The sequence below is a fragment of the Pseudophryne corroboree genome, chromosome 3 (genome assembly GCF_028390025.1).
Source record: "Pseudophryne corroboree isolate aPseCor3 chromosome 3, aPseCor3.hap2, whole genome shotgun sequence".
Lineage (NCBI taxonomy): Eukaryota > Metazoa > Chordata > Amphibia > Anura > Myobatrachidae > Pseudophryne > Pseudophryne corroboree.
In genome coordinates, this window is record NC_086446.1 from 481509527 (window position 1) to 481534922 (window position 25396).

The 25396-nt window shown below is 42.9% G+C and overlaps 1 protein-coding gene across 3 annotated transcripts in view; it reads right to left on the reverse strand.

The window, feature by feature from the left end:
- Positions 1-13516: 13516 nt before the first annotated feature.
- RGS9 (regulator of G protein signaling 9) overlaps positions 13517-25396 on the reverse strand; it is a 353468-nt gene continuing 341588 nt past the window's right edge. For 2 of the 3 annotated variants that reach the window (XM_063960843.1, XM_063960845.1), the window contains 2 exons: positions 22440-22948; positions 13517-19887 (listed from right to left, as the gene is read on the reverse strand). In XM_063960843.1, the coding sequence (XP_063816913.1) occupies positions 19734-19887; positions 22440-22948 (663 nt within the window). In that variant the 3' untranslated portion in view covers positions 13517-19733. Of the gene's footprint in view, positions 19888-21561; positions 21830-22439; positions 22949-25396 lie in introns of those variants that run through there. The other variant, XM_063960844.1, reaches the window with a different exon arrangement.

Here is a 25396-nt window from a genome sequence, read left to right on the forward strand (position 1 = left end):
AGAGCTGAACTGGGGGGTTCTGGGTAAAAACTCAGTTACTTTCCAAACTGGTTAAATGCATAGAAATGCAGTGCTTGTGTGTTTGGATATCTAACTATATATATATATATATATATACATACATATATATCAAAGTCTCTTTATGCGCAGACAGCGCAATCTAGAATGCTAGCTTTTATAATCCTCCACAATTACAGCTATTATAGATTATTAACTTCTTGCAACAGGTCTACATTTTTAACTTACTAGTTTATTACTAGATGATTATAACAAATCTACAGATACATATAGAAATTTCCGGTTTGTCGAAACCTGAAATTTAGATAAATCATATCAGACCTTTTTCCTCCTTTAATGTAACCTTGCAAATAACAGAATACACGTGAAAAATAAAAAGACAATTTTTAAGAAAAAGAAGTGAACTGCAAAACCTACAATACCCGGGTGAATAAATGTGCATGCTCTTTTATAATGGGGCTGTTACAGCCACAAAACTGGCATACACTTGCTAGCAATGAAAGTGTGATTAACCCCAAATAAAGATTAGCTTTCCCTGTAGGGTTTCCCTGCAGTTTTCTTGGTTGCATTGTACTGGTATACCAGGGATGTGCGGTGAGCTAAATGGCTGAGGAGGCACTAGCTAGCCCCAGAGCCAGATTTACACACAATATATGAGTGAAAGCGTACATATGGGCATTATACACAGGTGCAGCAGTATAAACGCCTGGAAATTTGCTGAAGTTTTGATCAGATATGTGCGGAAAATATCCACAGGTGAGGCACTGCCTCACCTTCCATAGACTTTTTACTCCACAGTTTTGGCTATAAAATGATTCGAATAATGCAAAGAAGATATTTCAAACATATTCTTTGTATTTATTATATACTTTACAGTTAAAACTCTGGCACAAATGTAAGTATGACAGGAAAGGCTCTGTCTCACCTGCCTCAACTCACCGCCATGGTCCACAACAAGCCTTCAAATTATTTATATAATTATTGAAAGTTACCAATGAGGAGAGGGGTGTGAAATAGGTATGTGGTCAAAATTCAAGCAGTTGGGATACCGAAAGGTCAGAATCCCAACATATTCCAGAGGTAAGTAGTGGGGTTAGGGTTAGGCATTAGGGGAAAGGTTAGGGTTAGGCACTAAGGGATGGGAGAGGTTAGGGTTAGACTGTGGGAGGGGTGGGTTAGGATTATCAGGAGGGGTAGGGTGAAAATACCGATCAGGATGTGTCAGGATTCATACTGTCAGGATTCCACTGTCTGTCTTCTGATTGTTGAGATCCTGGCTGATGGGATTTCGTACCCAACACATGAAATAATTTAAAAGGCACAATGGTATACTGAAGTATATCATCAATAACTGAAGACAATGTGGCGCACAGGGACATTGCCAAAATCAGGATGTCCTTCCAAAGATGTTGACAGAACAAGGAGAAACTCATCTGGGATGGTCCTGAGAGGACTACAGCAATATTAAAGTACAGTAGCTGCAAACATTTCTAGCAGATTATGGTACAATCGCTCATATTATGCTTGTGTCTTGGCAATGGGGTAGAGTGGCAAGTTTTAAGACATTTCTCACAAACACAATATCCAAGCATTGTTTAAGTTTCACAAAAAAAGAAATGATGTTCAACCACCTCAAACCAGGTGGGAAAATGTCTTACTGTTTGATGGCACTAAAACTTTTTGGCCTTATTTGTAAAAGATACTGTATGTTTGGTGAAAAGACAAGACAAGACAACTAGTTACTGGGAATGCTATACCTACTCTGAAACGCAGCAGTGGTGGCATCATGTTTTAGGATGGTCCACATTTTGCGTTTTAGCGGGTCATGTATGGCAGGAAGGAGCCTGCACACGGGCTCCTATGTGGCCGCCCACACATATGTGGCGCCGCATCCACCTGGCCCAACCGCAGCATGCTACGGTTAAGCCGGATGACAGGATTTCAAGTAGAAAACATACTACTGTGTTCTACTTGAAATCTGGTAGTGGCACTGTCTGGATGCCGTTCTGCGGCATTAGTTGAAAAATGCTATGTGTGAATTCACATTTCACAGGACCTGCTATGTGTGGCGATAGCCTAAGTGCTGTTTCTCTTCAGCTAGGTCAGGGTCTCTAGGCAGGCATAACGAGTAGCTCCAAATACCAATAGTTTGACTACTAACCTGCTGATGATGAATCTACACATTCTAACATGGAAACAATCCAAAGCACACATCCAAGTGAACCAAGAAAAAGGCAGATCAAAGTCTTGGAATGGCCCAGACCGAGCACAGAGCTCCATCCTATTAAAAATCTGTTTAAGAGCCTTATAAGGGACGTGCGCAAAATATCTGCCCACAATCTGATGGACCTTGAACTTTATTACAGGGAAAAACGGAATAGATTATTACAAAGTTCAGGTGAGAGAAGACGGTGGAGACTTTTTCAAAAAGACTCACTGCTAAAATATAAGCTTCCTTAAAGAATTAGTTTAGGGATGTGTACACTAATTTGCTACCAGGATATCGTAGATGTAAAAAATTTTTTAATAAAAACATATCTGCCCCAAAATTGTTTTTCAATTGCATGATGTCTTTTTCATTGGTTATATGTATTAACTAAATTTACTACTGAGATTGTGAGTAATGTGCGGCCCTACTGAATGTTTAAGGTTGGCTATCTCTGCTCGCAATAAGGTTGGCTATCACTGCTCTAGACTGTAAGCTCTAAGCTGTAAGCAGATGCCTCATTTTGGCATTACACGTGGAGCTTCTTTGCCACCCTCATATGTACTTGATCATTGTTTATGTATGAATTTTCCATTGTATGATTTGTTATGCAAGCCGTGTGATGCAGCTGCTTTTTGTGTAGCCTTGCAACTAATTTAAATAGAGAAGTATTAGAACAAGAGGACATGGAAACTGGAGGGAGATAGGTTCTGGGGAAACTTGAGGAAAAATTACTTCACAGAAAGGGTAGTGGACAAGTGGAATAGCCTCCCATCAGAGGTGGTAGAGGCTAAGAGTGTAGAGCAATTTAAACATGCATAGGATAGACATAAGGATATCCTTACAAAGAAATACGGATCAAATAGGGTTTGAGGTAACATTATGGTTAGAAAAGGTGCAGACTAGATTGGCCAAGTGGTTCTTATCTGTCGTCAAATTCTATGTTTCTATTAACAGCTATGTAGATGTTCAGTACAAATGCAGTTTTGTGATTCTGTATCCGAATGCACAGACTTTATAGGGATAAGGACATGGATTTGCGGGCCAGCATAGTTTGCATCTTCTGATTGGAAGATGGGATGTGACTTTTTTAATGATCCTGCAGAAGGTACAGGGTTGTGTCCCCCCTCCCTTGCAGGTAAATACACAGCCACCCACCCCACAAAATGACTTGAATTGTATGGATGGCCAGACATATAATTATTATTATTATTATCCTTTATTTATATGGCGCCACAAGGGTTCCGCAGCGCCCGATTACAGAGAACAAATGCACATAAAAAATAGGAAAACAGTGACTTACAGTTGAATACAATATAGGACAAGTACAGGGTAACTAAGCATAACTACACCAGTAAACATAGAGATAAGTTCCAGGTGGTCAAAAAACTGTGGGATCTGGGCAGTTGAGGATTATTAAAGTAAGAAAAGTATAAGCACATGAGGGAAGAGGGCCCTACTCGTGAGAGCTTACATTCTAAGGGGAGAGGTAGACAGACAGGGATGACACAGATGGGGTACATAGAGAGCGTGGAACAGAGGGTTATGTTGAGATTTGGCTAGGTTTGGTAAAGAAATGGGTCTTAAGAGCCCGTTTGAAGTTTTGTAGAGAGGTGGAGAGTCTGAGGGGGAGAGGTAAAGAATTCCAGAGAAATGGAGCAGCACGTGAAAAATCTTGGAGATAGGAGTGGGAGGAAGTAATCAGAAGACAGGAGAGACGGCGTGCATTAGCAGAGCGAAGAGGACGGGTGGGAGAGTAAAGGGAGATAAGGTCAGAGATGTAGATGGGAGAGGAGTGGGTGAGGGCTTTGTAAGTGAGTGTGAGAAGTTTGAATTGGATTCTGAAAGGGAAGGGAAGCCAGTGGAGGGCCTGTAGGAGGGGGGAGGTAGACGTAGTGCGTTTGGTGAGGAAGATGAGCCGGGCAGCAGCATTGAGGATAGATTGGAGTGGAGAGAGGTGATTGTCAGGGAGGCCAGTTAAGAGGAGATTACAGTAGTCCAGTCTGGAAATAATCAGTGAGTGAATAATGATCTTAGTGGCATCCTGTGTGAGAAAAGGTCTGATTCTAGAAATGTTTTTGAGATGAAAATGACAGGTTTGTGAGAGGTGCTGAATGTGTGGTTTGAAGGAGAGGGAGGAGTCAAGGATTACGCCAAGACAGCGTACTTGGGGGCTAGGGGAGATAGTTGTGCCATCAAAGGATAATGAGATTGTGGGAGGTGAGGCTGTGCGGGAGGGTGGGAAGATGATCAGCTCAGTCTTAGACATGTTGAGTTTAAGAAAGCGCTGAGACATCCAGGAAGAGATAGCAGAAAGACAGTTTGAGGTACGAGTGAGGAGAGCCGTGGAGAGATCAGGGGAGGAGAGGTAGATTTGAGTGTCATCAGCATAGAGGTGATATTGGAAGTTAAAAGAACTAATGAGTTCACCTAAAGAGGACGTATAGAGAGAGAAAAGGAGAGGACCAAGAACAGAGCCTTGGGGGACACCAACAGTTAGTGGAAGTGGGGGGGAGGTAGCATCATGAGAGGAGACAGAGAAGGAACGATCAGAGAGGTAGGAGGACAGCCAGGAGAGGGCAGTATCACGCAGACCAAGAGAGTGAAGGTTTTGCAAAAGGAGAGGATGGTCCACAATGTCAAAAGCAGCAGAGAGGTCAAGAAGAATAAGCAGAGAGTAGTGGCCCTTAGATTTGGCTGCATGGAGGTCATTGCAGACTTTTGTGAGGGCAGTTTCAGTGGAGTGGAGAGAACGGAAACCAGACTGGAATGGGTCAAGCAGTGAGTGAGAGGAAAGAAAGGCAGTGAGGCGATTATAGACAATACGCTCAAGAAGTTTGGAGGCAAAGGGGAGGAGAGAGATGGGTCGATAGTTGGAGAGAGTGTTAGGATCAAGGGTAGGTTTTTTAAGAATAGGGGAGACAAGAGCATGCTTGAAGGCAGAGGGGACAGTGCCTGATGAAATGGAGAGATTGAGAAGGTGGGCAAGATGGGAACAGGCAGAAGGGGAGAGGTAACGGAGGAGGTGGGAGGGGATAGGGTCGAGCGGGGAGGTTGTGGGGGGGGAGGAACGGATGAGGGCCATGACTTCCTCGCCAGATACATGGGAGAAAGATGTCAGAGTTGGTAAGAGGGAAGGGGAGGGGTGGCAAGGGATGGGTGGTGGCTGGTTGCTGGTCTGGTGGGAAGTGATATCCTGACGTATGGAGTCAATCTTGGATGTGAAATAAGTGGCAAAGTCAAGAGCAGACAATGAGGAAGGGAGAGGAGGTGGTGGTGGGCAGAGGAGGGAGTTAACAGTGGCAAAGAGGCGCCGGGGGTTGGAAGACTGTGAAGAAATGAGGATTTTGAAGTATGATTGTTTAGCAAGGGAAAGGGCAGTACTGAAGGATGAGAGCATGAATTTGAAATGGAGGAAGTCTGCTTTAGAGCGTGATTTCCTCCACTGTCGCTCGGCAGTACGTGAGCATTTTTGTAGGTATCTGGTGCATTTGGTGTCATATAAGAACAAAACCTCATCCACATACTTCCAGTAGGACAAATTTGCATTTGATCTTCTGTAGGGAGGTGCATGTCTGGGCACACAACAATGGTACGGGATCAGTAAGTGATCCCAGTGACCGGGATCCCGGCGGTCATTATACCGGCCTCAGGATCCCGGTCATTAGAATGCCGGCAGGGGGGAACGAGCGCAATGAAGCTCCATGTGGGCTCACTGTGATCGCCAAGCTATGGGCTCGGTGGGGAGCTTCGCTCGCCACAGGTTCTATTCTTCCTTCGTGGACACCCACAGAGGGGGAATCACCTACAGTACCTCGCTGGTATTCTGGTGTCGGTATTGTGACAGCCGGGATCTCGTCCATCGGTATGCTGACCACATACCAATTGTACATGTAGTACAGTCTCAATATCACTTCACTTTCATGATATAGTTTAGTATCCATGCCACAGTATACTGTACATGTACAGTATATGCTGGGGATCTTAAATAACAATCATTGTTATAAAAAAATGATTGCAAACCAATCCCCCTTTAGTAGCACTCTATTCCTTCTTCTACATTTGCTCCTCACAACTGTTCCATTTAGTTTAATGTATGTTGTGTTTACTAGTGTTGGGGGACAAAGTGACTGTCTCTTAATTACGTGTTACTGTTGGGTTTGGTGGTTTTTACTGCATCATGGAAGTGCAGCCTCCTCCAAAGTATAGCTGAGAGGTACTAAGAGGTATATTTACTAAAAGTCGATTTGGGTCGGTTTTGATTGATGTTTGGTCGATTTTTGATTGATTTTGAGTTTCAGGGTCTAAATCACACATTTACGAACATGGTAGTGCTAAGCTTCTTTATGTGCAACTTTTTCCATTTAAATGTATCTAAGTCACATTGCTATATGAATAGGACTCACAAGCAGCTTATGCTGATTAAAATATGTGCCATGCCTATATTCTGCACATGACCGTGGCTGTATCTGCATACGAAATGCTACATAAGTGTTTTACTGGAAATCACTGTAACGTACCATTATGTATACAGATACAGCCACAGTCGCACATATAGCGTAAGCTGCTTGTGCGTCCTAGTCACATAGCGATGCAAATATGACACATTTCAGAACAAAAAGACACCAGACGTTAGCAGAGCTGCCCCATGAGCTGCGGCTGACTCACACCACGCATCTCCTCCTGCATGGCTTATTGAGGCAAGATGTATGAGGACATATCTGTACTAACAGATACTTTTTTTTAAAAGGATGTAAAAAATCATGTCAAAAATCATCTGTTAGTAAATGTGGGATTTAGGGTATAGTTACAAAAAGTCAATCTGGGACGATTTTTGGTCAGTGTTTGGTAGATTTTGTACTTCAGGGTCTAAATTTACATTTACTAACAGAAGATTTTTGACATATTTGTTTTGAAACAATGTCAAAAATCATCTGTTAGTAAATTTGTGATTTGGACCCTGAAACACAAAATCGATCCAAATCAACTTTTAGTAAATATACCCCTAAATATGTCTCACTAGAAGTGTAGGGACACGGTTTGGTGTCTGGTACTTCTGACCACAAAGAGAATTCATGCCCTTTTATGGAGAGTGATAGGCTGTAAGCCATTATTACAGTTAAATGTGTCCCCTTTCGAAATGTGCCTTCTTGCCTCCTGCCATGTCATTTACAGAATCCTGTCACACAATGAAATCTTGTTTTTCCACCAGAGTATAAAACTAGGATCACGTCAATTTATCTTACTTTGGAAGGAATGCCACTATTTCCCCAATCGCATTCACCAGTCCATGCAAACCCTTGCAGGAGCCACCAACTTGGCCAACAAATCCATGTACTTATTGAAAAGATTAGGTGGATTTGCGCAAAAGTAGACATTGCGGTCTTACATTTTCAGAAAGGACAGTTGTGTTTTGGAGAATAAGTTACTTCATTTTGGGGTGGGAAGGGGCCTTGGAGAGAGAAGTTTCTATTTGTATACATAATTTTTAGTGACTGATGCACATGTTAGAGAGCCTTCTAGTGACCGATACACTTACAGAGTGACCAATTATACAATGCAGGCTCTATTTCTGAGAGCACTGTACAGGGGTGTAATATGTTATGCCGGTGCTTAGGACCACGGCACCGAGATGCATGCAGGCAGCGGGGTGTGAGCAAAAGAGCCCCATGTGGGCTCGCTGCACTCGCCACGCTGTGGGCACGGTGGCGCACGCTATTTATTCTCCCTCCACGGGTGTCGTGGACACCCCAAAAGAGAGAATAGTTGTCGGTATGCCGGCTGTCAGGATTCCTGTGTTGGTATGGTGAGCGCCGGGATCCCGACAGCCGGCATATCAAATGCCTCCCCTGTACAGTACAGGCCCCAAATCTCTGATGGTAACACAATGCATAGTGTAATTAATAGAGCTGTGTGGGCTTGAGAAAACTGAGCCCGCCCGAACTTCAGAGATCCGAGGCAATCCAAGCCAGGCTTGTATTCCAAATCGAGGCAAAACATCATCATCCCGGCGTCAGAATTATGGAGTCTCTCACACGGTGATTCGGGCGCTATTTCACACAGGAATGCTGGACAGAGAGAGCACGCACTAGACTTTGAGGGCAGATAAATTATTAATAAATATTCAGTATATCAGTCCTTTATATTGGTACACAGCCCAGAGCTCGTAAGGTCAGCGTTAACCATCATTAACTGTATTGGTGCACATGCATAGTCACACTGGTGCTTCTGAGGAAGCTTTAAAGCGAGGAGTCACTGTTTGACATGTCCCTAAGTTAACTACTGGCCAAGCTAGATGGATGTAGGCAGTTAGCAAAACATTCTTTTTTTTTCTTTTATTTATTATAGTGCAGGTTAGGAACAGCTATAATATTACTTGCATTTAGGTCACACCGGTGCTGTAACTTAACTGCTGCACTTTCTCCGGCTTAATACAGGACCAGTATTAACCCTGCCGTGCCTACATTGCAGCTCAGAGCTCCATATAGGGCAGCATTAACTCATGGCGCACTAGTATTTGTTGTCACTGCCTAGTATACATTGCAGCCCAGAGCTCCTAATACGGGCAGCAGCATTAATCCTTTTTTGGTGCACAGTGCACACTGGTTCTTGCAAAAGGTTTTGGTGAAGTTGTCATTTGTGAAAAAAGTTGTGTGTGTGTACAACTTGTGTATGCTGTAGGTGCCGTGCCACACTGCATTCATAAAAATAAGCACTGTGGCTATGCAGTGCAAGTTATCATTTCAGTAAAAAAGATTTGTTAAATGTTTTTCTTCCAAATGTAATCCACAGTCTACCACCCTGCAGAACATGGAATACAATATTAATATGTAAAACTATAGATGGTCTATAGCAGTATTTTTCAAGCACTGTGCCGTGGCACACTAGTGTGCCCTGAGCAGTCTCCAGGTATGCCGACATAGAATCAGGGCCAGGCCCATCAGTGTTTTGCCGCTACTGAGGCCCTGGAACGATCAATACTGGTGGGTTTAGTGGTTGCAGAGCTAGTTCTACATTTGGGCCCGGGCAGTGTTGGGCTCTCCTGGCTTTCTCAAACGTTACCTATGGAGAAGCTGCGACATGACATCCTAGGACACGCAACTGCACCATGCATCACCATTATATTTGAGTGTGCCATGGCAATATTTAAATCTTGTTCAGTGTCCCGCGAGTTGCAAAAGGTTGAAAATCTCTGGTCTATAGTATAGACTGTATCAAACATTTAAATAATATAAATAAGTGGTCATGAAAATGTTAAACATACTATAATAAATAAATATGCAAACACAATGGAACCAGTACTGGACTTTCAAAGCACACATTCTCCCACCTCATAATAAGGCTCCTGTCTCTTCTTCCTGATAGTGCACTGGACCATGGACCAGAGAGTAGCTGATTGAGTGCTCAGATCCACACACAGCAAACTTAGTAGAAGAAGCTGCTACCACTGGGCATGTGCAGCAGCTCTGCTCAGTCTCTTAACTTGCATGATGTGGTAGCAGCTCTAGTAATCGTATTATATACTGTTGCTATTGTCAAAATTTGTTCCACTTGCCAAGAGAAGGGGGGTATCCGGGCAACCGTAAACCCACCTGCGTTTGGCTATGGTGCTGTAGGTGCCTTTTCCTACTGCGTTCATAAATAAAAGCACTGTGACTTCACAGTAAGAGTTGTCATTTGTGAAAAGTTTTAAAAAATTGTTTTTTTTCTACAACTTGTTCGTAAATATAAGAATTGTGCCTCTGCAGTGTGAGTTGTCATTTGTGAAAAAAATGTGGATGCTGTACTCTACTGTGTTCATAAATATAAGCACTAAGACTCCGCAGTGTGAATTGCCATTTGTAAATTTTTTTTTTTTTTACAACTTATGTGTGTTCATCGATATGGATCACGATCAGTCAAGAGAAGAGCAGGATCAGCAACCAAATACTAGCGCTGCTGCCACTAGTCATGGTGCGTATACCCCATAGTGATGCGCGGCCCCTGACCAGATTCTCCTTTGACTACTGGAAGGAAAAAAAGGCAATTTGGAGGTTCTTGTACAAACTCAGTTTGCATTACTCAAGCTGCCCACCCTGCAGTGTGCACAAGTTTTCAGCACAGCAGGGAACTTTGTATGTGATCGGCATAGGAGGCTTCTTAATCAAAATGTGGAAAAGATAATGTTCATCAAAAGAACTGCAAATTGTATGAGGAAGACCTTTACTGGCAATTAAGTTAAAGTGCAGAGACTTCTGTGATGGTGGATTCCAGAGGGGTGAATTGATATTGTGTGAAGACTATGTAAACACTGATGAGGGTGAGGATGATAATGATAACATCTTGCCACTGTAGAGATCATTGACAGCACTGTTAGCTTAGCTGCCTTAAGCCCATCATTGACAATGACACCGTTAGCTTCCTTAAGCCCATTGGTAGTTTGTTTTGCGGGGGCCATAGGTGTTCACAGAAGCCGAAGAGGGGGTGCCGCTCTGGGACTTCCCCCCTCCACCGCATTATGGTCTACTCTCACCCAAACAAACCAAGCACTTTATCAACAAAAATGGCAGTCCCTGTTGTTGAAGTGCTTGGTTTGTTAAACTGTGCATGTTCTTTTTAATATCCAAAATAAGGGTGTGTGGGAGAACCGAAGGACAATTCCATCTTGCACCTCTTTTCTTTTTGGCATTACTCTGTGGCAAGGTTTTGTAGATGTGCTATAAACTGCCGTGGGGTTGTGCCGCTGCTCTGTCACTTAGTAATTAGTCAGCTCGCTGCAGCCTTGGGCCAATATTGGTGAAAACAATATCATGAGCTGTGAGGTGGTCAAAACTGACTGAAAATAAATGTGATTGAGGTTAATAATGCTGTAGAATAAAAAAAGGGACCAAAGTATGTGATTTTATCTGTTTTTATAATTCTTTAAAAAAAATAGAGATCCAAAATCAAAACACATGAGGGCAGTTTTGTCTAAAACAAAAACCTGACGACGAGTTAGAACCAAAACCAAAACACGGGGGTCTGCACACATCTCTAGTAATTAATGGTCAAACATTGCTTATGGAACACTTAAATGGAAGTGCCACTGACAACTGTACTACTGACAAGACAGATCTCAGCACAATGGATAGTGTAGGCCATTCACCAATCAGAGACCCGCTGTTTGCTGTGTTTCCATTATAACTAGATAGACTGCAGTGCCCAATTTCCATAAGTTAAACTGTGAAAGGGACCTAGGGCCTAACCCAGACCTGATCGCTTGCTAGGGTTTTTTTTCAGTCCTGCGTTCGCATAGTCTCCGCCCATAGGGGAGTGTATTTTAGCTGTGTAAGTGTGCGAACGCATGTGTAGCAGAGCTGTACAAACAGATCTTGTGCAGTCTCTGAGTGGCCCAGGACTTACACAGCCGCTGCGAACACTTCAGCCTGTCCGGGACCGGAATTGACGTCAGGAACCCTCCCTGCAAATGCATGGACACGCCTGCATTTTTCCAACCACTTCCAGAAAACGGTCAGTTACCACCCACAAACGGCTTCCTCCTGTCAATCTCCTTGCGAACGCCCATGCGAATGGATTCTTCACAGAAACCCATCACTGAACGGTGATCCGCTTTGTACCCGTGCAACGTGCCTGCGCAGTGTAGACCGGAGACTATGCGAACACAGGACTGCAAAAAAAACCTAGCGAGTGAAGAGGTCTGAATTAGGCCAATAGTAGGAATGACCATGTGCTCTCCTACATGGTAAACCAAACGCCCAACTGCTAAGCAGGGACTATTTTCTAAAACACTTGGAAAGTGACCCATTTCTTATCTCTGTTGTGTAGTGTAATATACCATATAAATAACATAGGTTGTTTTATAGATAATATCAGACTTTAGCAGTCACTGTGGAGTGCTGTGACTTATATAATAGATGGTCAAGGGTTGAGTGACTTTAAATATTCCTAAAATAATATACAGAAAACTCAGTATATTAGCCACTGATATGGTGATGAAATTCAGTGCAAGACAGCCTTCTCTGGGAAGAGTTGTGACATCAAAATTAATAAATTATAAGCTTATATAGAAAATGAAGCACAACAGATGAGTCAATGGGGGGCAATTACCTGATCATTCATCTGCAGTCAGTGTATGCTGCTACCGGGTCTAGGAGAGAGAAGTGTGGAAGTGCCTATTAGCATGTTGCCAACAGAGGCTGTTCTGGCAATCTCCAGCCCACAAGCAGTTGTGTAACTATGACTTAGGAGCCTCTAATGATTATGGCATGCAGGGACTTGTGGTTCCACGATGCACAGAAAGCCACAAGTAGTTTACCAAGGGTATTGAATGTAATGTGTATAGTTTAATGTTTTGTTAGCAGTGAAATAGCAGCAGCTGAGAATTGCAGTCTGGCTCCTAAATCCCAGACACGAGTTCTCACCATTACTACTGCACTGAAACTTTATACAAGTGCAAGGGGGATGCGGTCAAGATCCCGGCGGTTGAAATACCAACACCAGGATCCCGACCGGCACAATCCTGACATATTCTCCCTCTGTCTGCGTTGCGCTCGCCCCCCTGTCGGGATTGTGCCATTCGGGATTCCGGTGTCGGTTTCGTACTGATCCCGTGCAAGAAGAGGCATAAAATAAGAGATAACATAAAATAAAAATAATTCTTTGTGCTGTAGTGCACATATTTTACCTCTCATAGTGGCCAATTTCCCCACAATCACAAACATATAAAAATACTCTAGTTGGAAAAATGTGCATCCAATAAGATGCTATCCCCGCTAACAGTTTCAGTACATCGATTGTGGCCAATCCTTCCAAATAAACTAAACAATCTATGATGGTATAAGCTCCAAACAGCTTAGCTTTTGATAAATAGAGCATTTTCACCGTCTACCTAGAACGAAGATTAAAGGAGATATCTGCAGCAGTACCGTCATGTTAAAAACTCCCAATACTATAATACTGTATGTGTCAATTCTCTGAATACGTCCATTGACTGAATATTTCCATGAACAAATAGGCCTGCTGTGTTCAGCAGGGGACAGGTCAGAAAAGTAGTACAAAGGATAAGTAGTGGTGTCAGCTCCTGCAACCAGACAGAGGTTTACTTTTATTTCTGAAACTGAAATGGAAAAATGACAGCTACAATCTGATTTATTTTACAGTTAATCTAATAGATTTTCTGTGCACCTGCTTTCCGAAATTGGCCAAAATAAATTCTTACTGTACGTACAGTAGACGCTTTTTCCAGTTTGTTTTTATTGTACATGTTTGCAGACGGTAAAACAAACTCAAACTCCATTACAAAGTTCCAATTTTTTTTATTGAATTGACATTTATGAACAGTAAGGCATCACACACAGTTACAAGTTTAACATGAGGCGTATTTGGAAGGCAGTACTAAAACAGGTTGTAACAAAATGACAGTAGGTAGCAGATCTGATTATTGAGATTACAGAGACCTTTCCTTTTCAGCACTGACAGACTGCTATCCATGTAATGAGATTTAAACTGTAGGGATTACTACCCCATTATTTTTCACTGTAGTGCTGCCAGCCTAAAATACTCACTAGCATAGAGGTTCTACCAGCTTGTCTCGCCAACAGCGCGTGTATTTTGGCTCTCCACACAGAAGTGGAATTTGTAAAGATGAAGGCATGAAACGCGTTGGTCCACTGATTAACCCCTTTATAACTGGGGTCTGTTATACCGTTACAGTATGCCCAGACTAAATGTCACAAAATTGTTCTGTGCTTTTAATACTATTAATTACTAACAGATTTATTTACCCAAAGGAAATAAACACTTATTTTTATCTGGCCAGATTGGAATTTCTTTTGATATATAATCATGGATTCCCTTTTTGGTATACAGGGAAAACAAACAAAACAGACAAAATATATTTATTTTTTTCCTTCATTACACCAATAAGACATGTTTTACCTATTGCATAGAAATTTCTGTACCTCTTTTCTCCTATTTATCCTAAATACAGGGACAAAAATGTTTTGTAGTCCTATCCTGAGAATTTTAAGTGGTGTAGAGACAAAAGATATATATTTTCACCCTGTAGAGGAACCCATTTACTATTTATTAGGTCTTGACCTGGTAATTATAACAGAACACATGCAGGGACAAGGGCTCAAGTAGAAGCCCGTCCCTGAGATGTGTAAACAAAAAATCATTACCAATCACTTTGCTTTCGCCTGTCTGGGGTCGCAGTGCTACTTCAGATGTGTGGCCTGCCTACGGATGGGTTGGGTATGTGCGACCGGCGGTCAGGAGACCGCCGATCACAATACCGACGCCGGGATCCCGGCATTTACATGGCCGGAGGAGGTGGGTGGTGGGAGCGCAATGAAGCCCCTTGCTAGATCGCTGCGCTCGCAACACTGTGGGCTCGCCACAGGTTCTACTCCCACTCTATGGGTGTCGTGGACACTTACGAGTGGTAACAGTCCATGTTGGTCGGCATGCCGACCATCGTAATAGTGAAGGGGCGGGATGCAGGTGCCGGTATTGTGACCGGCGGTCTCCTGACTACCAGTCACATAACTACATCCCATACGGATCCCTCTCTAGGAACTACAGTATTTACGATCTGTAGCCTATAGGCTACAAAGGCTAACACCATCTTCACATATCGTTAGCTACCGGGGCCAGACTTCGCATTCCGGAGCTTGGCAAATTCGTCAAGAAAGCCCACATAGGTTTCTACCAAAGCTGCTTTTGTGGTCAAAAACAGGGGGATTACAGCAGATACTGGAGAAATCTGTGGTCCCTGACAGATTATTTGTGGTCCCTCCCATAAAAAAAACAAAAAAAAACACCTATTATCTGATATCCTGCAAATAATAATTGATAAATAGGCCCCAAAGGGTCTGATTCATAGCTGAGAGCAATAAAAATAATAATGTGTTTTGCATGCAGGGTAAACACTGCAGGCTGCTTTTGCATGTAGCCGACAAATGCTAGACAGCTTTATTTTTGACATTGCTATTTAGATGTAAGCTAGGAGACACTCCTAGTAAATCTAAATCTGTCCTGTTACTGTTTTTTTATGTTTTGTACTTAATTCTGAAACAGTCCCAAAGTGTCACTGTTTTTGAATGTCATGACCTGGCTTTTCCAGAACACCCTCAACCTGGAATAGAAAATGTAGAACTCTGGGGTTTCTTAGGGCTGAATTCAATTACCCGTGGCACTTAAGGGCCGTACACACGGGGAGATTTCTCCCAGAGATGTGTGCTGAGCGATCTAGCACAGAACGCTCAGCACACATCTCTCCCCTGCTCAGCACACAGCATGATGTGTGCTGAGCGAGAAGGGGGACGGGGGCTGAAATGAGCGATGTGCTAGATTGTGCCTGCATGCAGGCCAATCTAGTACCGGCGATAGCGCTACGTATCGCTATCGCTGTGGGGCATACACACGGAGAGATCCGTGCTTAAATTCTAAGCAATCTAGTCAAATTGTTTAGAAATTAAGCACAGATCTCTCCGTGTGTACCCACTTTACCGTGGGCCTGAGGAGGGAACAGAAATCCGCTATAAGTAGGGCTTTCGTGGCTCACTGCAGCTGCCCGCGAGCTAATAAACCCATAGCGACGGGCACCTAAACCAGAATCTATGGGTTATTGTGCGAGAAGACAGGCTTCTAATTGAATAGCTCTGGTCATTAAACGCGTGGCTAATTTATTCTTCCCCTGTATGTTCCGTTAAGGGACACAGCACAATAATATAATTTGACTCACTGTCACTGCAGAGCCTTTGAAATGACACAAGTTTAGGAGCAGCCCCAGTTAAAACCAAAACAAAGCTGCTGTTTATTTCTCCCTTGCAAATATAAATGAACCTTGTTGAATTATACGACTGTACGGAAGATGGGGGCATACAGTATCTGGCACTGTGGGGGCATATCTGGCACTGTGGGGGCATATGTATCTGGTTCATATAAATGAACCTTGTTGAATTATACGACTGTACGGAAGATGGGGGCATACAGTATCTGGCACTGTGGGGGCATATCTGGCACTGTGGGGGCATATGTATCTGGTTCATATAAATGAACCTTGTTGAATTATACGACTGTATGGAAGATGGGGGCATACAGTATCTGGCACTGTGGGGGCATATCTGGCACTGTGGGGGCATATGTATCTGGTTCATATAAATGAACCTTGTTGAATTATACGACTGTACGGAAGATGACTTTATGAAAAACTGGGCACTATTTGGCAGCTATTTCTTATTCTTGTGGAATTGTATATTATTTTCCTATACAAATATATAAATTTATGATTAAAGTCAAATATAATAAGAGTGCAGTAATGGGACAAAAACTTGGACAGTTCCATAATCATTTAAATACAATGGGTCTACAAACTTCAAACTGATTTAGTCTTTACATTTAAGAAAATTAATAAATAAGATGTGTGTTTAAGAAATGTAAAAAGTATTGTATGGTGACGCAGCTATGTCTATATACCCTGTACTTGTCCTATATTGTCTTGAACTTTAAGTCACTATTTTCTTGTTTTTCTTATTTGTTTATGTACTCTGTAATTGGGCGCTGTGGAACCCTTGTGGCGCTATATAAATAAAGGATAATAATAATAATAATAATAGCTGTAAACCAGGCCTGGCCAACCTGTGGCTCTCCAGCTGTTGTAAAACTACAAGTCCCATCATGCCTTTCCACAGTTTTGCAATTAGGGAATGCTAAAACTGTAGCAGGCCATGCTGGTATGTGTAGTTTAACAACATCTGGAGAGCCACAGGTTGGCCAGGCCTGCTGTAAACTATTTTCCTTTCACACATCAGTTTACATAGAAACATAGAATTTGACGGCAGATAAGAACCACTTGGCCCATCTAGTCTGCCCCTTTTTTATTTTATCCTTTAGGCAATCTCAACCCTTTTTTAACCTTAATTCTTTGTAAGGATATTCATATGCCTGTCCCAAGCATGTTTAAATTGCTCTACAGTCTTAGCCTCTACCACCTCTGATGGGAGGCTATTCCACTTAGTCACTACCCTTTCTGACGGCAGCCAATTAGGAGCCGCTGGTGCTGGACCGCGAGCCCTGATTGGCTTGCGGATCGGCACCAGTTCAGGAGACCGGACTGAGGGTAGGAGAGGAACAGGAGGAGCACGTGCTGCGCTCTCCTCTCCCCAGCAGAAGATCGTGCCAGCCCCAGGCAGCAGCAACAACGGTGAGTAAGTTGCACTGCTGGGGCATATCTGGCACTCTGGGGGCATTTGTATCTGGCACTGTGGGGGCATACCTGGCACTGTAGGGGCATACCTGGCACTGTAGGGGCATACCTGCACTGTGGAGGCATACCTGCACTGTGGAGGCATGTGTATCTGGCACTGTGGGGGCATATCTGGCACTGTGGGGGCATATGTATCAGGCACTCTGGGGGCATATCTGGCACTTTGGGGCATATATGGCACTCTGGAGGCATATCTCGCACTGTGGGGGCATATCTGGCACTCTGGGGGCATATCTGCCACTCTGGGGGCATATGTGTATCTGGCATTGTGGGGGCATATTTGGCACTGAGGGGCATGTGTATCTGGCACTATGGGGGCATATCTGACACTCTGAGGGCATATGTGTCTCTGGCACTGTGGGGGCATGTGTTTCTGGCACTGTGGGGGCATGTATACCTGGCAATGTGGGTGCATATCTGGTACTGTGGGTGCGTATCTGGCACTGTGGGGGTGTATCTGGCACTGAAGGGGCATATGTGGCACTGAAGGGGCATATCTGGCACTGTGGGGGCATATGTGTATCTGACACTCTGGGGCAATGTGTATCTGACACTCTGGGGCAATGTGTGTCTGGCACTGTGGGGGCATATATAGCACTACTGGAGGCATTCGTGTATCTAGCACCGTGGGGCATTTGTGCATCTGGCACTGTAGGAGCATATCTGGCATGGTGGGGGTGTATCTGGCACTGTGGGGGCATATGTGTATCTGGCACTATTGGTGTCATAGGTGTATCTGGCCCCCCCATATGTGTATCACGCCCCCATTTTCATTGGTCACGCCCCATGTTGCATATGGCCACACCCATTTTTTTGGTGCGCGCGCTGAAGTGCCTATAAGACATTTTTTCTACTTGCACCACTGGGGTCAACACATATAGTTTGGGGGTCAAAGGACTCTCCCTACTTCCCCTTCTCACTTCAAGTTATTTCATACTCGCTGGCCATAGTTTTCTTGGGGGGGTTATTCTTATTTTTAAGATAACAGGCCAATTCTGTGTGTGTACATACATATTCAGGTAGTATTCATACTGAAGAATAGTGGCATTGAGGTCCCACACTATCTTGCCATTTGTACCCCTATAAGATGGGAATTTAATTGTAAAATGACTAAGAGGGAAGGGAATGAGGCAGCTACAGCAGTCAACTGATTCTCAGTCATTACTTCATAATTTGATGCTATAATTATTCCGTACCACTATTTAATACTTATTTACCCAAGCTACCTAAAATATTAATGCTTATTACTCATTAGAGATTGCTATTTATTAAGAGTACCACCTTTCATATGTCACGTTACTGAATTTCTCGTCACCAGATAGTGCTACCATGTAATACTTTAAATACTCTTTGAAACTCCACTCACTAGATGCAATCATTCATTAATTGCCTTTTCATTAATCAGTTGATATTTTCCAAACCCAGCCAAATCTCATCCTAACCCCGTCCCATGCTCGGTCTACCCCATCTGTGTCTGCCCCTCCCCTTTAGAATGTAAGCTCTCACAAGCAGGGCCCTCTTCCCTCATGTGCTTATCCTTTTCTTACTTTAATAATCCTCAACTGCCCAAATCCCGCAGTTTTTTGGCCACCTTGAAACTTATCTCTATGTCCTCTACTGGTGTAATTATGCTTAGTTACCCTGTACTTGTTCTATATTGTCTTCAACTGTAAGTCACTGTTTTCCTGTTTTGATAATGTGCATATGTATTCTGTAATTGGACGCTGCGGAACCCTTGTGGCGCCATATAAATAAAGGATAATAATAATAATAATAATAATAATAATAATAATAGATAACATGTGAGAGCTCAGAAAATGAATAGGAACTTGAAGGAAACTATTCATGTCAACATGTATTATCTGGTTTCCTGCCCTAAACACAAACTGAGCCAATCTGGAGTGACCAACTATATGTAAACACACTGATATAACAGTAAAAGACTGACTGAGTGTGAACAAATAATTGCTGAACAAAAACCTCTACCTGGCTACAGTACATCTTTACCACCAAAGGAGGTTTCAGATCAATGATCTAGGAGTCCAACTAAATACTAAATTATTGGTGATTTGGCTTTAACTTGTGTGCTCAAGTGAGAGAGGAAGTTCTGTTCCCCCCAGTGGCAGTGAACTGGTTAATGGTAAAGGCGGTTGTTGGATTCATTGCGTATCCTAATGCACTTTTTTGATTCAGAAAAGTTCCCATCCACAGTGTGTCGCGACAGTGTCCCTTTTCTGGGTGCCCTCTGGCCATGTGCTGCTACCCTGCTTTACCTTCTTCTATGATGTTCTCCCAGGGACAGATCACTTCTTGAATGGAGTCCTTACAAGCCAGCTGGTTGTCTTCCTCCTCCTCTGCGTCAATGGGAAAAATCCGACACTCAGCTGGAATGTCTACTTTAATCTGGAAAAAGCTGCAATAAGTAGCGTTAATTAAATTATGAAATGAAAAATAGTAAAGTATTACTTTTTTTTTTAAATGAGTTATTCCTGCCCAGGAGAACACAGTAGTGGGTAATCCAGTCCCATAACAAGGCTTTCACTATAAAGCTCAGGCATTGCCCAGAGGTCTAATCTTCAAAAGTCTTCAAGATATCTGTGTGCTCTGCAGCCTGTCACTACTTTTAGTATGTCATTTATCAGAGCCATGACCAGAACAGGTATATAGAAATGCAATAGGGTTCTATTTGCAAAAGGGTAGATTTTTCTGTTTTTTTTTCCCATTGATTAAAAACAGTAATTTAAAAAAAATATGCAAAACTAGGTTGGTTTACCGTAAAAAAAAAAATCGCCCTGTCAACTTTTTCCATTCTTCTCCAGAAGTCTGTGCTATTACCGGTGAACTGTAATTAAATGGATAGATGCTGTTCACAGTGGGCCTACAGTAATTCAGTAAGGATCGCTTATGTGATCCTTACTGCAGTTTCCTGATGGTCTGGAACTACGACTTGTTCTGCGCATGTGCAGAACAATTCCTGCAATCGAATTGCAGGGATGTGAACACCTCTGCATGATTGACAGGCAGAGGCGTTCAGAGGGATGTACGGGGGCGGGTGCCGTTGAGAAAAATGGGGGCCCTCCTGTTTTATGGCAGTGGCAAGGCCAAGGACTGCGTTGCAAGACACAATTAACTTGGCCGCACATGCTGCCCAGCGATGGCCAGCCTGAGTAAGCTGAGGCTTACCGTCGCAGATGAATATCAGACTGATGGCCGCTATGTTGATCACAGATGTGATTGCATCACAAAGCAGAAAGGAGGTATGCACAAAGGATTGTATTTGCAAAGTTTACTAAAAGAGGCCCATCGAGGGGAGACCTTGGGGGAAGCCGAGCAACTCCATAAGTGCTGGGCATGCCCACAAGAGTGGTGCTAACGGGGCCGTGCCCCCTCCTTGGCTGTCCACCCCCTTTTTACTTCAATACCCTGCCCGTATCCTAGCGGCAACACTAGATAGTATGCTATTTCACAGCAGATACTGTACATGCGAATGCCTACTGATTTAAAGAGGTATTTAGTGTATTTTATCCCCCTAATCAAGTTATACATCCACATCTGTATATATTGCATTTATACTTGCATCTGCTAATCAGGTGCAATGTACTTTCAGGGTCTCTTGCCCAGGAATAAAAGTGCACCGCCCAATGGCTGCACTTTGTTTAAACATCAAGTACAGGCTTAGCTGGAAATCACTGTGGGCACACACTGACTACGTATAAACGTCTTTTTTAAATGCCTGACCGACCTTGAATGTAGTTTGTTCTATTTTTGCTCCATCATGGGTATAGCTAATAAATTTCCGTCTGGGATAAGTGATCCCTATCTATAGTCCAGTTGCCATAGATGGAATGCTGTGTGTTTTAGTTCACACAACTTTTAGTTCTACTCTCCCATTAAACTGGTACTTGCAAAGCTGCATTAAGGGCCTTGCAGCGAAAAAAAAACACAAACTGATTAAATATCCTCTTGGTATTATCACCATCAAAGTGATTTCTTAATTTCCATTAAAAAAAAAATCATACACACAGTAATCTATTTTACTAACATTTAATAACTTTGTTATGTATATTTATATCTAGATGTGTTGACATTTTTCTCAGTGTCCTAAAAACTATAATGAAATAATACTGCACTGAACCAAGTGGGCCTATGCTTTGCAATGAGGTGTTGTCAGCTCACCATTCCATGCCGCAATGGGTTCATGCAGGGACAGTCAGGTGATTGGGGAGCTTGAGGTTAAATACACAGATGTAAAAAAGCTGGTTACATCAGAGCGAACATGGTGAGACCTCCAACATGCATTGGCCATGCAGAACATATCAGACTTTCCACTGTGCAGGTGATCATAAAGACAGATGCTAGTGAAACCAAAGAAACACAATGTAATTCCATGCAGTCGCCATGCTGAAAACGCTGGGAACAATGTTATTCCTTTTTTATCTCCAGGTGTCAATGATCATACAGAACATGGCTGTTTATCCTACGTATGTGTCTTCATATTCTATACCAGCAAACCCCTCTCCAGTGAAAATTCTAGAACTTAGCCTGTAGGATACAATAGCAAATGCTATTTCAAGATGGCGTTAATTGTAGGGGAGTCAACTGAGCTTGATAATTCACTTATCTGAACCGATGAACCAGTGTGATGCCTTGAGATGGTAATATGTAAAAAGCTTGCTGTAATAATTTATTTACTTAACCTAAGTCAGTGACATGGAATGTGGGAGGCATGGCAGTGTACAATTAGCACAAGGTAAGTGATTTTCTGTGTGAGCTGGAAACAAAGGAAACGCCAGACAGTTCAATAAACCCTTCCTGATAACATACATGTACTTCCCTAAATCAATCAGCTAGTTTTCCCATCCACAATTAACTACTTACAGAGTTTAGGTTTAATAAATGCACTCATCTGACCCTTTAAAGCCCCCAAATTCTCAGCTAACATTCCTTTGGAGTATTGCTACTTACTTGGTCACCTTCTTTGAGGTTTGTTGAAACTGTTGCTCAAGCTCGTTTAAAGGTTGCACTTTGCCGTGATTCACCGCTGGGCACTTGGGAGAAAGGGTGGCAAAAACTGGGGAATTTGAGCACCCCCTTTTCAAGAGCTTGCTGAAAGACAATGTCACCTTGGATTTCTGAGCCGTTTTGATCTCCAATGGGACAGATAGGTAGTTCCCAGCCGTTCCAGATTCTGATCCGAATGACACTTCTGTGTTGTCAGTGGGAGAAGGGAACTGGTTGTCAGAGTCATACACTCTGTTGGCGTCCCATTTTCTTTCCACATCTGGAGTACTTTCTATTGCTACACTAATAGGAGAAGGACAGGCTGCACAATTTGGCAATGCGATGTGTCCAAGGGAGGGGGTAGAGAGGTCTGTTGCAGGGTGGCAGGTCAGGAAGGGACTCGTTGGGGACGGGGAGGCACAGGTACCGGTGTAAACAGTCAGGTGAGGAATTGGAGCAGTGTAATGGCACAACTGTAGGAGAGATCAGAGGGTTGGTACAAGGTCAACTACAAACTAACATTGCAGTGTTCTATTAAATATTATAAATGCTTAAACATTGTAATTAACTGATATTAACAGTTACTTTTTCAAAGGACTTGGAAAATATCAGTTACTTTCAAACAAGACAAAGACGAGGTTAAAACATAAAATGACCCACGTACAATTTGTAGAAGAGATGCAGTACATTATTAATTTTTTCCCACCTCCTATAGGCTGTAGTATGGTTACGTACATAGCAGTATTTAAATTTTAAATCACTAGTACTGCAACAATAATGCTATGTACATAAAGTGCACCAGTCCCCTACACACAGTGGAGTGAGCTATTTATGTTTTTAACCGATACTCAAATGAATGCAACTTCCCAATTCACTAGGGATCAGTGCCGTCGTGGCTTCACTGAGGCACAAAGCAAGTGCCTCGGTAATGGCGCTGGTCCCTAGTGAATTGGATGGTCCCATTGTCATATTGCTTCTGCCATCTTTGAATATGTGCAGGAAACATGCCATATAAATGGATAAAATCAAAAGGAACAATGAAAAAGAGACAAAATTGGAAAATGGAATATGTTTATTGACCAGAGAGACAGAAAAATGAGGTGACAGGAAGTGATGAAACAGTGAGATGGTGAGTGGGAAGGATGGAGTGATAGCTTGTATACAATACAAAATATACTGTATCTGCACTTACATTTAATATGAAATAGCCTAAAAAGACACAGTCACCTACAGACTCAAAACCCGTATGATGTCACATTAAGCTGGCATAGCCTCTATACTGTCTTTCTAGCCACAGAAATGTGAAGAGGTGTTTATGTATACCGTACAGTTTATTAGGTTTTTTTCAGATGATTTCAATTGCATTAGTTGTGTAGTTGCAGTCTTGTATTATTATGATTAAGATTCCTCTTTAATACATTTGGACCATTGTGCTGTTTAATCCATATGATTTACTAACTTTAGAATTGCTACAGATTAGCTAATTTGTGCCAGTACCCTCTGGCATACCTGTACTGGCAGCTTCCCACTGACCGAAAACGAATGACACGGCCAATTGCAACCCGGCAGGAAATGCTCCTTAATAGAGGTTTCTTTCCTCACTCAGACAGATTTATTTGCTTGTACACGCTCTCCTGCAATTTCATTCAGACATTCTTGAACATACTGGGCCAGATGCAGCTGGAAGTAAATGGGGCATACTTTGCTCCAAAGAAGCATGGATGGAAAAAAACGTACATTTGCCAGTATGCAGGGTAGTACGCATCTTGCAATGCAGCCACCTTAACTTGTGCATATGGTTTGTTACCTCCCCTATACTAAGCCTACAAACAGATGTATTTTTGCTTATGGCAGCTGCGGTGACACAAGATTACAGAAACTTGCCTACACAAGACTTCCCCATGTCAACCCAGTTACACTATCTACAGATCATACTTGCCTACTCTCCTGGAACTTGCAGGAGGCTCCCGATTTTTGGGGTAACCCCCCGCACCCAAGGAAAAGCAAGCAGATCCCTCGCATGCTGCCTGCACCCTAGTGAAGCAGACAGGATGGAGAGATAATCTCCGCCATTTGCGTATCCATGGGGAGGGGCTAAAATGGCGCAAATCGCTTGATGATGTCAGTGCCCGGCCCCCCAAAGTTCCCTGCAATGTCTCCTCTCCGGGCTTAACCTAAAATCAAAAGTAGGTAAGTATGCTACAGATGTGTTATATGACTCTGAATCGCCTGTTACTTGCATACGCCCATTTCTTGAGCATTCGCAGTGCGTAATCTAGCAAGATACGCTCCACAAAAAGGGTTAGGTACCACTTTGCCTTACTGTCTCCGTGCTGTCTATGGGGCTGAATGATTACTACTCATCTGTGTTACATATCTTGCATGACTTCGTTCTGCACATGCTCAGAAAGTGAATGTATGTACAATATATGTTCCCAGGCCCCTCATGCATCTTGCACATATCATACCTTGCGCTGAGATAGGCATAATGGAGGTAGGAAGATTCTAATGTAGGCAAAGTTCAGTAAGGGCATAGACACACAAATGCTGCTCATGGAGACCAGCATATAGGGGCCTATATTAAGATTAGGAGGCAGATTTTTTGCACCTGCTCTATGTCAAGATTAAGTACACACTGGTAATAATGACGTAATAGGGATCCGTTCACTTTGTCGACAGTTACCATGTTACCACCACATTGTCTACATAGTTCAACATATCGACAGGCATCGTGTTGACATCCCCAGAGTGTCAACATGATCACAATGTGGACGTCTGAAATGTCACCATGTGAAATCTCAACATTCTCAGAATGCCGACGGCTAGGTTTAGTTGGCGTTCTGGGATAGTAGCACTTTAGTCACCGGAATGCTGCTCATCAGCACCGGGAACTGCTCATCCCACAACCATCAACACCCAGT